Consider the following 17,013-nt stretch of genomic DNA (forward strand, 5'->3'; position numbering starts at 1 on the left):
AATGATTGCACCTAGCAGTGAGGGAAGAGATTACTGAAAAGGCTATTGTAGCAGCAATGGTAGTGATCATAATGGTGGTTAGTATTACTGCAAATATCTTATATACTGTTTGTTATGACAATATTCATTTTCATAGATATTCTTGCAAATATTTACATGCTCAAACACACATTCACAAACTTACACAAATATTCAATCATGTAACCACACTCCACATTCACGGTCATTTAGTTTAGTTTAAGTTATGGTTTGTTTGCTTGCATGTTCATAAAATAACACTCCCTGTCTTGCCTCTACCATAACTGTCCTGTAGTTATTGTTCTCATTTGTCACACCTGTCACTACTGCAATAAAGAAATTGTTGTGAGAAAGTTCTAGAATATGACAGTTTATGATAGGATGAATCACACCCTGTGATAGAGTTCTAAAAATGATATTTTTAGAATATAAATTATTTCTGATATTATCTCCAACAATGATAGTTAAATTGACACAATGACTGTGAGCCAATAGCATGACTAAGGAGAGGGATATAAGATTTAAATAGTCTTTATTTAGGGGAAATAATGCAAGGATATAAAGGTGACAGGAAAAGAAAGCATGACACTGGAAAGATAAAAGACAAGTGAGCAGAGAACTGATGAACATGAGGGTGTACTGTCTTTCCCTCTTCACACTGCGCAGGAGAGAAACAGGCAGCAAGGTTCAACACTTTTCTTCCATCAAGACTCTGAAAACCATTACTCTTTGTCCACAGATTTAATGATGTAGAAAGTGTGAAACTGAAACAAATATAACACAATTACAAAGTATATTCTTTAAATCTTACACATACACTGTACCTACAATCTACAATAATCTAATCAACATAGCGTAGGACTTTAGCTGTGAGAATAAGCATAGCCGCACTCTAAACATGTGGCTTCAACAACTTATCAGTTAGACACTAAACTTCCTTCATGTCACAAAATACAACCACAGAACTACAGGTAAGTATCAAATAAACAATATACATATAGACGATGCTCCAAAAGATGAAGGATTGAGGGCAGATGCATGTGGACTCATGGCAGTCTCTTCTTCTTCTTCTGTATAGGGTTTATTGGCGGTGGGGAAACAGCAAAATGGTGCATTACTGCCACCTCATGGCAGTCTCTTGGGCCATGTGCAAACTTCACTAAACCTTACTAATTCCTGCTTCCTGTGATGTCGCCAGGTATCAGAACTATTAAAGGGACCGCTGCACTAAGACTATCAGCACAGAGGAGCTCTGTGTACAAGTGACATAATGAGGGAATGAGGAACAGGTTAAAAAACAAGTGGAGGCTCGAGAAAGGTAAATCTAGAAGCAGGTGGGAGTGTCAGTGTCTGAAATGACAGCAGAGTGCATGATGGAAAGATGAAAAGCAGACTGACTGACTGAATAAGGGAAGACAGAAAACCAAAAGCATCACAGGTCTGTTTGCTTTGACATTACAACATCTAAACAGAGAAGTGTTTCACTCGGTCTGTTTCTGCTGAAATCACACATTGATTTTTACTTTGTCGGCTCTCCTCTGTGTCTGATCATTTGGTAAGAAAACATTTAAACAGGTTACTAATTTTGTGCCTTGTACTGAAAAAAGTCTTTACTTAATGGTGTTTTTTTCTTGGTTTTTCTTTTTTAAGTACTTTACAAAATGAGGCAAGTTCCTGTTTTTGTTTCTTATTTGTGTAATGATTCCTTTTTTTCATATTTTTCCAGATGATGGGTTTTATGACAGACATCATGTTACTGAGTCTCCTCTTTATTCCAAGTGAGCCGTCTCGTTTCAGTCATTTACTGTCTGACAGATCAGAGCAGATAGAGATACTTTACAAAGTCACACATTTTATACTGAAGAAGTTGACAGAACGAGATAAAAAAAATACCCATGACTCTTAAAGTCAGATTTTTCATGATTAATTTTTTCTTTATCTACATTTCTATATTTTGATGATATTCTGTTTTTTCAGGCACTTTGGCTGCTTGTCCTGATCCTACAAACCTGTTCATCACTGCACCAACAGAGATGGAAGCTCTGAGTGGATCTTGTTTACACATCCCATGTAACTTTAGTGACTATGGACTGACTGGGAGCAATGCGTTTGACAGCACAAGACCTGTGTTTGGAGTGTGGATTAAAAATAATCATGACTTTGGCAGCTATCCAAACAATGTGATCTTCAACAGCAGTTTGACAGTTAACATCTATCCAATGAATATTACAGGAAACCTGACACAGAGAAACTGCACCACTCTGTTTTCCAATTTAACCACAAATTATACAAACACATACTACTTCAGAATTGTGAACTTGCCGTTCAGAAGAACAGCTGTTTGTGATCCTCTTCGAATAACAATTAAAGGTGAGAAAGTTTCCTCTCATTCTATAAAGAATAAAGTATAATCAGCTGCAGCTTTTGTTGAAAAACTAAAAAAAGAAATTATGGTCAAATGTAAAAGAAATCAGCATGTTTAAGTGTTTTGTGTTTAGATGGAAATTTGGAAAATTAAGATGGCTCAGGATAATAGGTTATCTTCTGGGGTCTTTATTGTGGACAGTCAAAAAATTGTAGTAAACACAGTTAACAATGTAAAATACAAACTGTCCTGCACACTGTTAACAAACACAGACATATTTACTATATTTACCTCCCAGAGTTCACTACCACCTTGTTCACTACCACTGCTGGTGCAAAGCCCTTAAAAATGAACAAGCCTTGAGCAAAACTGCAAGAAAACAGAAAATAAAAAATAAAAGAGAAGAAATTCCCCAACATTCACTGCACTTAAAGGAGAACTCCTGTCAGTTAGTGATTAAAACTAAAACAGCTTTTGGATATTTGTCACTTCTGCATGTTTGAAATCAAATAATGTTTTATGATAAGACAAAGATAACCTGCAGTTAAAATGCGGTTTTTTGAATGGTGAACTGCAATGAAGAGTTTTTGATAGCTGGCAATGAGTCATTGACATCGCTCTGGAGGAATACTGGTCAACTTTTCTTAGCAAAATTGTTTTAATTAATTTAGCTACATTTTCCAAGCATGAACAGTGTAGCAGTCCCCCGGACCAAGGAAGAAATAGAGAGAGCCTCTACGGGTGCAGTAATTTTTACTCTGAGATTCATTCAGAATCTAACAGTGCTGAGGTGCGCCAATGCACCGTGAAAACTAAACAGAAACACAAAATACATTTTCTTAGACGCTTATTACAAATATGAACTCAAATAAAGCAGAGAATACAACAAAATATCAAATACAACTTAAAACGTGTACCTCGCTCCGCATTCCAAGGGCTGCAAATTGTTAATTTCGCTAGAGTCCGGTATCACGCTGCTTCATGCTTCATTGAGAGCTGCCTACTGGCACATGTGCGCCACAAAAACCGGTCTGAGCTGGAAGTGCAGCTTGCCGCTAACTAAGCGACAGAGCCCTCTACTGGACACTATGCGTAGCTGTTCAGGCTTGGATCAATAAACAAAACTGGACCTTTACAAACAGCCTGTTTACAGTTTTTTCTGATTGCTTAAGCACATTTTTTGTAACTATTGGCTATTTTTGCAAAACTCTACACACAAATAAGAAAACCTGTCACCCAATTATCAAAACATTGTAGTTCTCTTGCAAAAGCGAACACAGCTCTTCACACCTTCGTAAAAATGGTGTTTTCGTATCAGACAGTTCACACAAGCCATCATCTACTAAGCACACAATGCGCCAACTACACACTGACGGTATGAATACAAAACACATCTGACTTTTGCTTTCTCTGTGCACAAGGTAGGCCATGTCAGTTTGAGCTCATACTTTTGTCATAGATCCGTAAGCATAGAGGGATCCAAACTTCTGGTACTGGTGTTTATTCACACACATCAAAACAAACACAAGTGTTTATTTCCAAGTATAGGACTATTTGCAATCACCATATTGACTATATGGGTTTCTTGGTCTGCAGTGAACATGCTTCCTCTGCCCCAGCATCTGGTCGTCTAGCAATTCTGTAAAGTAACAATTTCAGTATTTTTACATCTATGGTATTTTTGTGTTTCTCATTAGCATATGGCAGTGCTACAAGTCTTAGTGCAAAGTGACTGTACTAACCGATTCTGATTTCGAAATGTCCTTATGATGCTTGCTACAGTGTAGCAGCTCGAGTTAGGCTGAACCCGTTGGCCAGCTTCCCTCAGGGTCACTCCATAGTTGATTACATGGTCCACTATTGTAGCTCTGATGTCATCAGCAATTCTATTTCTTACTCTTCTTACCCTTCCTCTCCCCCCTCCTCGTCCTTGTAACGTGCGGTGGAGATGAAGCCAGCCGCGGAGGTGTGCAGGTGGATAGCGAATGAGCAACAGCTTCTGACTTTCCAAAAGTACTCATTTATTTACAATATCAAAAATAAAAGTGTTACCTCTACCACACATTACACGAGAGCACACTAGTCCGCGTACACACGGGAGCATCCATTACAGGGAGAGTACGAAGAAGAACAAAAAGGGGGTGACACACCAGTCATGAGACAGAAGGCGCCGCCATGTGGTGATACACTGCATTACAACAGCAACTGTTACATAGTCCCCCCTGGTGAGAAAAAGGCTGTCCTCAGCCGTACACAGCTGAAAAAGCACACACCACACCTAACAGAACCCTATACATAGAGGTTACAGTTAAGATCGGCACACACACAGGGCAAAAGACCATTTAAAAATGAATCTGGTGAAAATAGGATGAATATGTACAGTGGAAAATCAGTTTTCTTTTTTTTTTAGCAAATGCCAAGAATGAACCTTAACGCACTAAAGAGCCATAAAACTGGATTAAGTAGAGCAAACAGAAACATCTACATATCATGACTCAAAATAGCAATGCAACAAGATAGCATCAAACAGGTTTAACCAAAACATTTCACTTCAGATCAAGCCTGGTTGTGTGAAAATCATTAGTCCATCTTTTGTTGTTCCAGCCAGACGTAATTCTGGGGCAACGTCTGGGCCTGAGATTGTAATGTCCACCAGCAGCTGGGTGCTGAACAGATCTGGGTGAAAGACTGTCTGAAACAGCGCCCACACCAGAAGAAGAGTCAATGTCCGGTAAATGAAAGGGGAATGGCTCAGAGTCAATGTCAGTGACTGCAGGGGGGCCAGGGTGGGCCTGAGACTCAGAGTTCCCTGTGATCTCTCTCCCAGCAGGAGATGAAACAGAATGTTCTTTGGTTGCATGTTCACAACATGATAAACACCTGCATCCACACCGGAGTCCACCCAAGCGAGCCTGTAATTAACATCACTGAGTCTCTGAGATACACACAATGGTCCCTCAAACAGTGGTGCAAGTTTAGCAGTAAAGTTAGACTGAGTGTCTGACCTGGGGTGCGTCTTAACTCTCACAAGGTCACCAACACGAAACGTGGCATGTCGATGTCTCAAGTCATAGTAATGTTTTTGTCTGTCATGGCTATAGTCCAGAGCTGCTTTGGCGTGGTCGTGAGCTTCCTGTAGGGAGGCTCTCAGAGTCTCAGGGTAAGGTACACCCGGTTCATCAACACCTGCTGTAGAAGGCTGAGTGATAAGGTCAAGCGGGGTGTCTAACTCACGACCATAAAGCATCATGGCAGGAGTCATACCTGTACTGTCATGGGGGGCGGTACGCAGAGCAAAGCAAATCTGAGGGAGAAACTTGTCCCATGATGTGTGTTTATCACCTACATAAGCACGGATTGCAGTTTTCAGAGTCCGGTTGACACGTTCAGTAGCATTCGTCTGAGGGTGATAAGCCGTAGTTAGTCTGTGCACTGACCCTAAGGCAGAAACAACATGTTCAAAAAGCTCACTCACAAAAGGAGACCCTCTGTCAGAAATCAGGTAAGTGGGTGTACCATGTCTAGCAAAAATGTCAGTGACAAATTTACCAGCTGCTACCTGAGATGTAGCTTCTTTGACAGCACTGGCTTCGACCCATTTAGTCAAATAGTCAACAAACACGACCAAATATGCATTACCAGCGGGGGTGCGGGGCAGTGGTCCAACAAAATCCACCCCAACATACTCCCAGGGTTTCTGGGGACAATGGGAACCATAAGACCGGCTGCTTTTTTCTGACTTGGCTTGGTGAGTTGGCACACTGAGCATGAAGTCACATAGCACTTCACATCAGCAGCCATCTTGGGCCAAAAGAACCTAAAGCGCAGTCTAGCCAGTGTCTTAGAAACACCCAAGTGACCTGCCGTGGGGTGGTCGTGGTAATAGTCCAGCAAGGTGCCTCTCATGGAAGTAGGGGCGAACAGTTTCAGCTCTTTCAAAGGGTGCAAAGCACATGTGGACTTGGGGTCTCTGTAATACAAAAGAGAGTCATACACAACATACTGCAACAAGGTGGCACTGTCTGAGCTGTTCAGAGAGTCTGCTTCAATGTCTCTGAGGAGTGGACCTGTGACGTGATCATCCAGCTGCAGCCGTCTCAATTGTGAACGGTCAGCCAGAATGACGGGGGGCAGAGTACGAATGTCCAGGCTGCCCATGACAGCATGATCTGGTAAAAGATCCGTCGGCCTGTCAGAGGTCAGAGGCAAAGGGTGGCGTGACAGTGCGTCGGGAACTTTGTTTTGTGCACCAGGTTTGTGCACTATTGTGAAATCAAAGTCCTGCAAACGAAGTGACCAGCGGGCGAGTCGGTCCGTTGGGTTTTGACGAGACATGAGCCACCTGAGACTATTGTGGTCAGTGAAGATAGTAACATGAACACCTTCAACGTACGGGCGGAAGTGTTCCAGGGCCCATATCACAGCAAGGCACTCCTTCTCCGAAGTGCAGTAGGGGAGTTCAGCTTTGTGAAGGGAGCGACTAGCAAAAGCCACAACATACTCACGACCCTTGTCATCCTTTTGCATCAATGCTGCCCCAAGACCAATGTCACATGCATCAGCGTGAATGGAAAAGGGACGGTCGAAGTCCGGAAATGACAGGATCGGGGCTGATGTGACATGGTCTTTCAAAGTGTCCATGGCTCTTTGACAGCTGTCGTCCCAGTGGAAAGCATTGTCCTTTCTGGTGATGGCGTGAAGAGGTTCAGCATGGCGGGCATAATTCTGAATGAAGCGCCGATAATAGCCAGTCAAGCCAAGGAACTGACGGACGTGTTTCACCGAGGTTGGGGTATCAAACTCCTTGACCGCCTTTACTTTGTCTGGATCGGGTTTAACACCTGATGATGTGATGCGGTACCCGAGAAAGGTGAATTCATCGAGGCAGAATTGACACTTTTGAGCTTCAAGGACAAGCCAGCAGCCTGGAGTCTGCCCAGCACCTCCTCAAGATCCACCAAGTGCTGTTCAAAGGTAGGTGAGGCGATAACAATGTCATCCAGGTAGACTGCGCACGTTTTGTAAATGAGGCCAGCAAGCACAGAGTTCATGAGCCTCTGAAAAGTTGCAGGTGCGTTGCAGAGCCCAAAGGGCAGCACCCGGAACTGGAAGAGACCACAGTGAGAGATGAAGGCAGTTTTAGGCTTGGAGTCTTCTGCTACAGCAACCTGCCAATAGCCTCGCGCTAAGTCCAATGTTGTGACAAACTTTCCCCGTGCCAGAAAGTCCAAAGACTCATCCACACGAGGCAGGGGATAAGAGTCTTTTCGGGTAACTTGGTTGAGCCCTCGAAAGTCCACACAAAACCTTGGTTCCGCGGCCGCTCTATTGACAATGACCACAGGAGCTGCCCAAGGGCTTGTGGAAGGTTCAATGATGTTGTCCTTCAACATTTGTTGCACTTGTTCTTCAATCACACGTTTCTTAGCAGGTGATGTGCGATAGGGTGGGAGATTGACAGGTGTTGCATTGCCAGTCTCTATGGCGTGCTCAGTGAGAGCCGTTCGACCAAGATGACCATCAAACAAGGAGCTAAGCTTGCTGAGCAGATTGAGTAAAGCATCCTTGTCGCTCTCTGAGAGACTTGCTTCAGACAGTTTGGCTGTTAAGTCTGAGCGAATCAAGTCCAAAGACATCAGTGTTCCAGGCAAATGCAAGTAATCATTTGGAAGGTCCTCTTCATCGTCTGCGAGTGGGCAGGGGATGTCCTCAATGCAGACTGTTCTAGTGGGAATGTGAATAGAAACAGAAGCTCTTGCCATAAAATCCATTCCCAGAATGAAAGGAGAAGACAAATCTGGTATTATTGCAAAACGCTAGTAAAAGTTCTTGTTCATGAATCCAATATTGAGCCAAGTAACACCCTCAGGGATGCAGGGAGCATTATTGGCGAGGTTAACTGCAGGACCATTCCACTCACTTGTGTTTCTGGGGTAAGAGTCATTTACTTGAATGAGATCTGGTCGTACAGCTGAGAGGGAAGCGCCCGTGTCGAGGGTAGCATCCACAGATGAAGCATTGAAGTTCACTTTTGTTCTTAGTGGGGTATTCCAGTGGACTTGTGAAAAATTGTCTTCCAAGTGTCCAAGACTGTGTCCACCCTGCAGTGAATGGGGCATGTGAGGCTCCGTTAGTAACTGGGGGAAGGCTGGCCTCTGTGAAATGTCCTCCCCCCCCTGGAGTTTCCCGACTGCTTGTATTGCGGCTGGGATGCAGTGCTGCTTAATTCCAACCTTTCGTGGCCTGGGTCAGAGGGGCCAGGCGCCGGCAATGGCTGGACCGGGCCATGCCTAGCGGAGTTTGAGGGTCGTTGTGGCAAATGAGGTTGGGTGTTACAGTTTGGGCAGGTGCGTGTAGTGAACCCTGGCTGAGAGCATTTGAAGCAGTAAGGTTCAGGCTTATAGTTTTCTTTGCCACACGAAGGAGGCTGTGGTCTATGCGGTCCAAGCACTGAGTGAAGCTCATGAGCACGCAGCAGCAGGTCCATTACAGAAGTGACATTAGCGCCATACAGGGCAACTCTGTATTTTTCAAGAGCATGTTTACTAATTAGGTCGATTCTGTCTTTTTCAGGCGGAGGGCTCTTCAGTTTATCAAACTCACTCAACATGTGGGCAACAAAGGTTGGGAGTGGTTCGTCCTGAGCCTGAACACGATCCAATATCCCTCTCAGGATGCGTTCTTGGCTGTCGGAGGGCAGAAAAACTGTCTTAAACAGCTGACAGAATTGAGCCCATGACGTGATGTGGGAGCTCAATGCCTTGAACCATTTCCCGGGCTCTTTTGCAAGAAAGTGTGGCAGTTCGTTTAGCAATTGCCCATCAGTTAGGTTCAATGAGGCTTTGTATGTGCCAACTGTATTTAACCAGTCCTCAGGTTGCACTTTGTCATCCCCAGCATACACAGGAGGCTCCAGTTTGGCGTGATGTAAAGCTGCCGCAATCACTCTGGAAGTGCTGCTGAGCTCGAGTGAGTGAGATGGGAGGAAAGGATTTGTAGGTTGAAATGGGTTGCTGGGCAGGAACGGATTGGTACTGTTGGTGGGTTCAGTTTTGTCCCTCGCAGGAACATGAGGTGTCGATGTGGCCATCGGGAAAACAGGAGACCGTGGGACTGCAGGAGGGGGAGAGTTCCCCGTTGTGAGTTGGTCCCACTGCTTCAGTAAACTCTGCTGTATGTTCAGTGAGTCACGTAAACAGTCACTAAGCCTATTCACCTCAGTTCTTAATTCCACCACTTGTTGGCTAAGGCTAGGAGTTACATTGTCAACTATCTGGCACATTGGTAATGAGGTAAGTTCCATGTCTGAGTCAGAGTCATCTGGGTAGTGTGCCATTGCGATTTCAAAAAAATTAAGCCGCTCCAGCGCACAGCGCAGTCATTTATATCACAGTAAAAGAGTCAGTTAGGTCAGACTACAAAGACAAAACTGCAAAAATGCCGTTCAAGACTAAATTTGGAAAAACCACATATGAAAACGTCACCCAACAACTAAAATTAGACTGAAGTGATCACAACCATGTTATTACAATAGCATGTCTGCAACACTAGAGCTCAATGCAAGATTAGTTTTAAATCGTTTCATTATACTGAGCCGAAGACCAGCACTAACAGTTGTAGTCGGCCAAGTTATCACTTACATGTGCTACAGTCCGTCTAGTCTCAGCAGAGGGAAAGGGGAATGAAAAGCCAGCAGAAACGTTCATTTCCAGGCTCCCCACAGCAGAAGAAGTAATCCTTAGAAGACGAAAACAACAGCATGTCCGAATAACAGATCCACAGAGTCCATTCGCGACGCGGAGTCAGCTTCTCTCTTTTTCTTTTTTCCAAGCGGAGCAGCGGCACACCGCGGTATCCAGAAATTAGTCGGGTCCCACCTGAGCTGAGGCTGCGGCCACGGCTGGGGAAAACGTCCGAGCGTCCGCAAAAGTGAGAAGATTTCCGAGACAGTTCACGTGTTAGAAGAGAAGAATCCCCGGCGGGATACAAAAATCGTCTGAAGTCCAAGGGAAAAAAGTTCGGGCGCCAGTTGTAACGTGCGGTGGAGATGAAGCCAGCCGCGGAGGTGTGCAGGTGGATAGCGAATGAGCAACAGCTTCTGACTTTCCAAAAGTACTCATTTATTTACAATATCAAAAATAAAAGTGTTACCTCTACCACACATTACACGAGAGCACACTAGTCCGCGTACACACGGGAGCATCCATTACAGGGAGAGTACGAAGAAGAACAAAAAGGGGGTGACACACCAGTCATGAGACAGAAGGCGCCGCCATGTGGTGATACACTGCATTACAACAGCAACTGTTACATCCTCCTTCCCCCCCTCCTCATCCTCCTCTTGCTCCTCCTTGTCCTTGTTGTCCTCTTCGTCCTACTTCTTCACCTCCACGTCCTGTTCCTCGGCCTCCTCTACTTCTCACTCTTCCTGCTCCCTCCACTGTACTCCACACACACACAGCTTACCTGTATTATAGTGCTTAGGCTGATTGCAAAGTGAACTAATTATCTAAAAAAGTTTTCACATGTGAAAGTGTGCCAGACAGTTGGCAAAATAGCATAAATAATGGCCATAAATGTGTATAGTTTTGCTAGGAGTGTGTTGGAAATTTGGTAATTGAGTGTAAGCAGTGAATTGTGCCTACAGTTTTGCAAAGTGTGTGTTACAAAATGGCAAACTGAGTGCAAAGCAGTGTTTGTGCTTTTAGTTTTGCAAACTCAGTGAGTGGTTTTGCTATAAGTATTAATAGTTTTAGAAATTGTGCTATAAGAATCACAGTTAGGGTTTAAGCATTCAGAAAAAACTGTAAAATCAAAGCATTACACTTTATTTTGGATTGGTGAAATGCTTTGTTAGTTTTGTGCCAGTTGTAACAGGTTTAAACGTTTTCAAAAAAGTTTTATCTGGTCAGTTCACAGAACATTTTCCCAAAAGTCTCTGGGATTATCAAGATGTTTTTGGCAAATGTGAGTCGAGCCTTTGTGATCTGTTTACTCCGCAGTGGTTTTCTCCTTGTCCTTAATGTCATTTTCTGCCCCCTCTTTTGTGCACTGCTGTTTGAGCAGCATACATTTGGCAATAATCATACTCAGTTAATCACAATTACCTTTTCACACAGGACAAGGTTGGTTTGAGTAGTTCGTTTCCCTGTATGAATTAAATCATCATATAAGAAGTGCACTTTTACTCAGGTTATCTTTGTCTAATATTAAAATGAGTTTTTATCTGAAACTTTTATGTATGACAAATATGCAGGATTTCAGGAAGGAGGACAATACCTCATTTTGGTTTCTTTTATCCATTGTTGTCACTGATCTCCAGTGTTGGGTAAGTTACTTTAAATTAGTAACTTAGTTACATTACTAGTTACTTCTCTAAAAAAGTAACTCAGTTACTTCAAGTTACTCGTTACTTTCAAAGTAACTAGTTACTAGGGAAAGTAACTTTGGTTTTACTCAGAATTCTCTTGTTAATGTGTTGCTTCCGTAACTGGATACCAGCCAGATTGCCAGTCTTCTATCTTGCTTACTTGCCACAAGTGCACTGTGCCACCTACCAATAGAAAGGAAAACATAATGTGCACATTTCCACGAGAGAAATCCCACGCCTGGACCGTCGTTGACCGCCGCCATGATTCTAGCCTGCTTTTTACATCCAACACAAAAACTGCAGTCGTGGTGCTTTTGATTGTACTCAGAACTTGGAAATTCTGCCTTCTGAATAGGAAGATGTAGGTAACACCAGACTGCAGATGAGCTGCATACAGAGCTGGACTGGGACAAAACAATCGTCCCAGGCATTTTGACTAGAGACCGGCCCGCCATTATAGGAAAAATCATAAAGCCTTTGAATGAAAACAAACACTGTTGTGACAGTGATGTACACTGTTCTGATGGTATATATGTATCAATCTATCAATTGTTTGTTGTAAGCCTCAGATAATTATTTTTTTTTAAAGCGAGACATTTTAAATGAGAATAATAAAGAAAAGTATTTCCTTGTCCCCCCCTTTCCCTGTTAATGCCCTACCTGGCCCCCTGGCAACACTTTGCTAGATCCGCCCCTGCACACTTACCAGCTGTCAGCTACATAGAAAAGGATCCTGGTGTTATTTGTCTCTCAGAAACAGCTCATAACTTCCCTTCAACTCATTCATGTCACCTAAAAGGTAAACCTGTTTCTCCATCACCTGTTCAGCTCTGATGATTCAGTAAGGACATCTCCTGGTTTCATCTGCATGTTTCCCTCTCACCACATATACAAACCGACATCATGACCAGCAGCTTTACAGCTGTGGCTCCAGCAAACATCAGCTGATACTAGAAATTAATATTAAATAAATTCTAACAACAGCTGAAAGCTTAAACGTGCTGCTGTTGTTTAACGCGACATCCACTGGTTTCCTCTTTCTGGCGCAAAGTGAGCGATAAATAAACAAGAGAGAAAAGCCGATCAGCTGATCATTGATCAGTTTCGTGATTGAAGTAGAAACGGGAGAGAATGAGAGAAGAAGAGGCAGCTGTGCAGCTTCAGCTTTGTGTCTTTTTCATTGTAGCTGAAGTCCGGGACAAACTGTGTTCCTTTTCACCTCAGTACGAAACGCGAAATATTTTCTCTGAATACCAGACGATTCTGTTTTTTACAGGACGGTTGGCAACTCTAATAATTAATGAACAAAATAAAGTTCAACATCAGTAACATAGCACCCACACAGCTGTATAGAAACTCCATCATGCTAGCTAGCACGTAGTACGAAAATGTCAGCATAACGAAAATAAACTGCACCTAAACTTGGTTTATATCTGACTCAGATAGACTGCAGGTCATAACTTCTTACCTGAAGTTCAGTTCACCTGACACTCGGACCGGTGGCCGCTTCGGGTCTCTCCTCTTGCCTCCCTTTTCCTTCATCCACCTGCTGGCCTCCACCACTTGCTAATGTTATTGAATCTGTGGAAGCTCCGCGATATCCACCACACGAAGTAACGAGTAACGAGCCTATCTAAATCCCAGTAACGAGTAACGCGTTCCTGGTTTTGGCATAATAACTAGTTACCGTGCTCGTTACCACAATAATAACGTAGTTACTGTAACGCGTTACTTAATAACGCGTTAGTCCCAACACTGCTGATCTCCATCTGTTTCTTGACTGTATTATCAGTGCACAAACTGTGTTTGTTGTGAAATCACAGATTCTCCTTGGAGGCCCAATATTACAATCCCAGGTGATCTGAAGGAGAAGGAGTCTGTCACTATAACCTGCTCAGCTCTCACTCCCTGTCCACACTCCCCTCCTCAACTCACCTGGAATCTCCAACAAGACTCTCACAACAAAATAGAGGAAAACACAGATGGAAGCTTTACAACTAAAATCCAGCAGACCATCACTCTGTCAGACACACATGATGGAAAGAAGATCAGCTGCTCTGCCAGATATCCTGTGAACCAAGGAAAAGACACCAAGACAGCAGAGACAGAAGAGACTCTCAGTGTTTCATGTAAGACAATCAGAGTTTGTTGTTGAACTGAATCCAACAGGACAACATGATTTATGGGATATGTCTTTCTTATTTTTTTCTCCAGATGCTCCTAAAGACACTTCAGCATCCATCAGTCCATCAGGTTTGGTGTCAGCAGGCAGCTGGGTGAAGCTGACCTGCTCCAGCAGAGCCAAACCTCCAGTCAGCAGCTTCACCTGGTTCAAGAAGAGCAGAGATGGAGCTGTGAAAGTATCTGAAGGAGAGATTTACAGCTTCAATGTAACAGATGGAGGAGTTTATTACTGTGTGGCCACTAATGATCTGGGTAATCAGGCATCAGCAGAGATTCTTGTGACTGTTGGAGGTAAAGGTAAAGGCTACTGATGTGTTATATTCACATATTTTCTTTTTTTGTGTCCATGAAAACTAATGTTGATGCATTTGATTATTCAAGTGATAATCAAATGCATTTTGTATCAATATGTCAACATTAAAATTGTAAATCAATGTGGGAAAGTAACATTAAAAGTGCTGAAAAAGAGACACAATAAAAATACAAGCTTTTTTCAAACACAACAGAGCCACTTTCAGCCTTTAAAAAAAAAAATACAAATAAAAAAACACAACTGGTCACACAATAAGAGTAGGTGAAAATGTTAAATCATAAAGTCACACTACTCCTCAATAAGCAGAAGTAAACAACCTTAACAACACAGTAAAGACAGAGTAAAGACAAACTCACAGCTCCCCTCTTCCTGGCCTTAAATACTTTCTCGTCTAAATGATGACTGGGGTTAGCTGCAATTGTATCTAACGGAGGGAAGAGAAAACAGGACAGAGCCACACAAACGACATTACGGTCAGGTCACCTCAAAGGACCGCGTTAAATGTGAAATGTTCGTCTTTCTCTTAATGTTTCATTTGCTTTAAAATCTTGCTGCCTTGCAGATGAACAGTCAGGAAAACTGTTTGGTGTCTGCATTGTAGTGAAGACTCTGGGAATCACAATGCTTGTGGCCACACTGGTTTTATTTGAGTGGTGAGTCAGCTGCTTCTGTTATGGTCATTTATAACTATTTACAGGCTGTCTGGTCTATTACGTAGATCTTTATTATTCATAACTACAAAAACAAATCAAGAAATGTTTTTTTTTTCAATTTGTCTTTTTCTTCAGCTGGTTTAGATCAAGACAGTTCAACAAACCAGAGACAGAAACCATCTACATGAACAAAGCTGCATCACAGTCCAAAAAGTGTCTGCAGCAGGAGGACAAAAATCTTGGACATCAGCAGTGTTAACATCTGCATGCTGACAGAAGCATCTGTATAGTACTCAAGTAATGTTAACATTTGGATGTGAACCCTACTGTTTAAGTTAACTAACATGTTTGCATGCAGGTCTATGATTGGCCTTAACATTTGCTGATAGCACATATAACATAATTATTATCCGGAGTCTGTCGGCTGTCTGCTGTTGCTGCATAACAAAAACACTGTACTTATTGTGCTGTTACTGTGTATATGATATGCAGTGTTGGGGAGTAACGGAATACATGTACCGCCGTTACGTATTTAGAATACAAAATATGAGTAACTGTATTCCGTTACAGTTACCGTTTAAAAAGGTGGTATTCAGAATACAGTTACTTTGTTGAAATAAATGGATTACACGGCGGTACTTTCCTGTTTCATATTGTCGCGGGTCAGGACTGTTTGGGTTTGTTTGACAGCTGTGTTCTGTTGTTCCAGGCGGCAGCGTTACGGTTGCCATGGTTACAGGGTGACGCGCTCTCTCTCTGCGTGTTTCCTGGGTGAGAGAGCGCTTTTTTGTTGTTGTTGTTGTGCTAAGCTAAAAGGCAGAATGCTACAGGCATGGCCCTAAAGAATGTAGCCTCATGGGCAGTGTAGTCCGTGCTGCAGGGAGAATGGACTACCATACACGTTATGTGTCTGTGAGCGAGGGAGGGAGAGAAAGGAAGTCCGAGCTGTCACGGAGCAAAAACGGGAGCTGGAAGCATGTAAATATAATAATAACCACTGCAGCCAAGAAGAGTGCCTGACGAGCCCAGCTGTAAGTAAGCTATTAAGACTCAACTGTACACTGTGTTCGTGTTTTCCTCCGGAAAAAATAAGTTCCGTTGGAGAAGCCTTTCAACGCCTCTCTCTGTCTCTGGCAAGCAAAGTTGACCCAGACAACAAAGTAAAGCTAGTTTTCGGCTACCAGCCCGACACCGTATTAGCCAGAGGTCCCTTTACTACGGTTCGGAGCCGTGGACCTTCAGTATCAGTAATAAATCACAGGAATAGTACATTCACGTAGTTGTAAACAGCATGATAATATATTAAGTAATCCAAAGTATTCAGAATACGTTACTGTCGTTGAGTAACGTAACGGAATACGTTACAGAATACATTTTGGGGCATGTATTCAGTATTCTGTAATGGAATACATTTTAAAAGTAACCTTCCCAACCAGTGGCGGCTGGCCCATAGGGGGCGCTCGGGCTCCGCCCCCCCAAATGTGGAGGAGTAAAAATATATATTTTTAAAAAATTCATCAATGATAGTTTTACTATGTGTGTGCCCATATACAGCCAGGCGTATTTTAACATTTTCACCAGCTGACTCATTAAAGTTCAACCAACAAACGGTGTTTTTCTTCTTCTGGGGCGCTCGTCAAAGCGCCCTTGATATGCAGCGAAATAGCCTATCATTAAATGGTTGCCAGGGGAAAATAATAAATATTTGACCTATCAGCGTCGCTGAATTAAATGGTTTGGGGGCGCTTAAAATTGCGCCCCTGCAGAAAACGCGCAAAGATTTGCTGTTCTAGAATTTTACCTCAGTCAGTAGCCTAAGTGAGCTATAAGGTCAGAGAGAGACGATGGCAGCGGTATTGTTAACGGTTGAGGCACAGCCTCCCCCAAATTCGGTTAGATCGCTTCTAACCTACCCTTTTGCCAGAAGGACAATGGCAGAAAAACTGCAAGTTAAAGAGTTGGGACCTGACAAGCCCGAAATTCAACTAACCCAGGCAACGAAGGAGAAGTCAAAAGCATACAACAGGACTTTTTGTCGGAGTTGGTTCCAGCGCAAGTCGTGGCTGACAGGCTGTGGAACAGCTAATGCACTTTTTTGTTTCCCGTGCAT

General features: G+C 43.1%; 1 protein-coding gene and 1 long non-coding RNA gene across 2 annotated transcripts; one reads left to right on the forward strand and one right to left on the reverse strand.

Annotated features, from left to right (window-relative positions):
- Positions 1 to 562: 562 nt before the first annotated feature.
- On the reverse strand, positions 563 to 3,527 carry LOC112847871 (uncharacterized). The gene is made up of 3 exons (XR_003221704.1): positions 3,301 to 3,527; positions 2,675 to 2,752; positions 563 to 782 (listed from the first exon to the last, which is right to left on the reverse strand). It is a non-coding gene; the product is annotated as an uncharacterized LOC112847871 (long non-coding RNA).
- Positions 3,528 to 11,335: 7,808 nt separating this feature from the next.
- Positions 11,336 to 15,177, forward strand: LOC109199459 (vascular cell adhesion protein 1). Its single transcript, XM_019354830.2, has 5 exons — positions 11,336 to 11,350; positions 13,546 to 13,882; positions 13,968 to 14,228; positions 14,813 to 14,903; positions 15,039 to 15,177. Exons 1-5 carry the CDS (start codon positions 11,336 to 11,338, stop codon positions 15,160 to 15,162), a joined length of 828 nt encoding a protein of 275 aa, XP_019210375.2. The 3' UTR covers positions 15,163 to 15,177.
- The last annotated feature ends 1,836 nt before the right edge of the window (positions 15,178 to 17,013 follow it).

Source organism: Oreochromis niloticus, linkage group LG9, assembly GCF_001858045.2.
Source record: "Oreochromis niloticus isolate F11D_XX linkage group LG9, O_niloticus_UMD_NMBU, whole genome shotgun sequence".
Taxonomy (NCBI): domain Eukaryota; kingdom Metazoa; phylum Chordata; class Actinopteri; order Cichliformes; family Cichlidae; genus Oreochromis; species Oreochromis niloticus.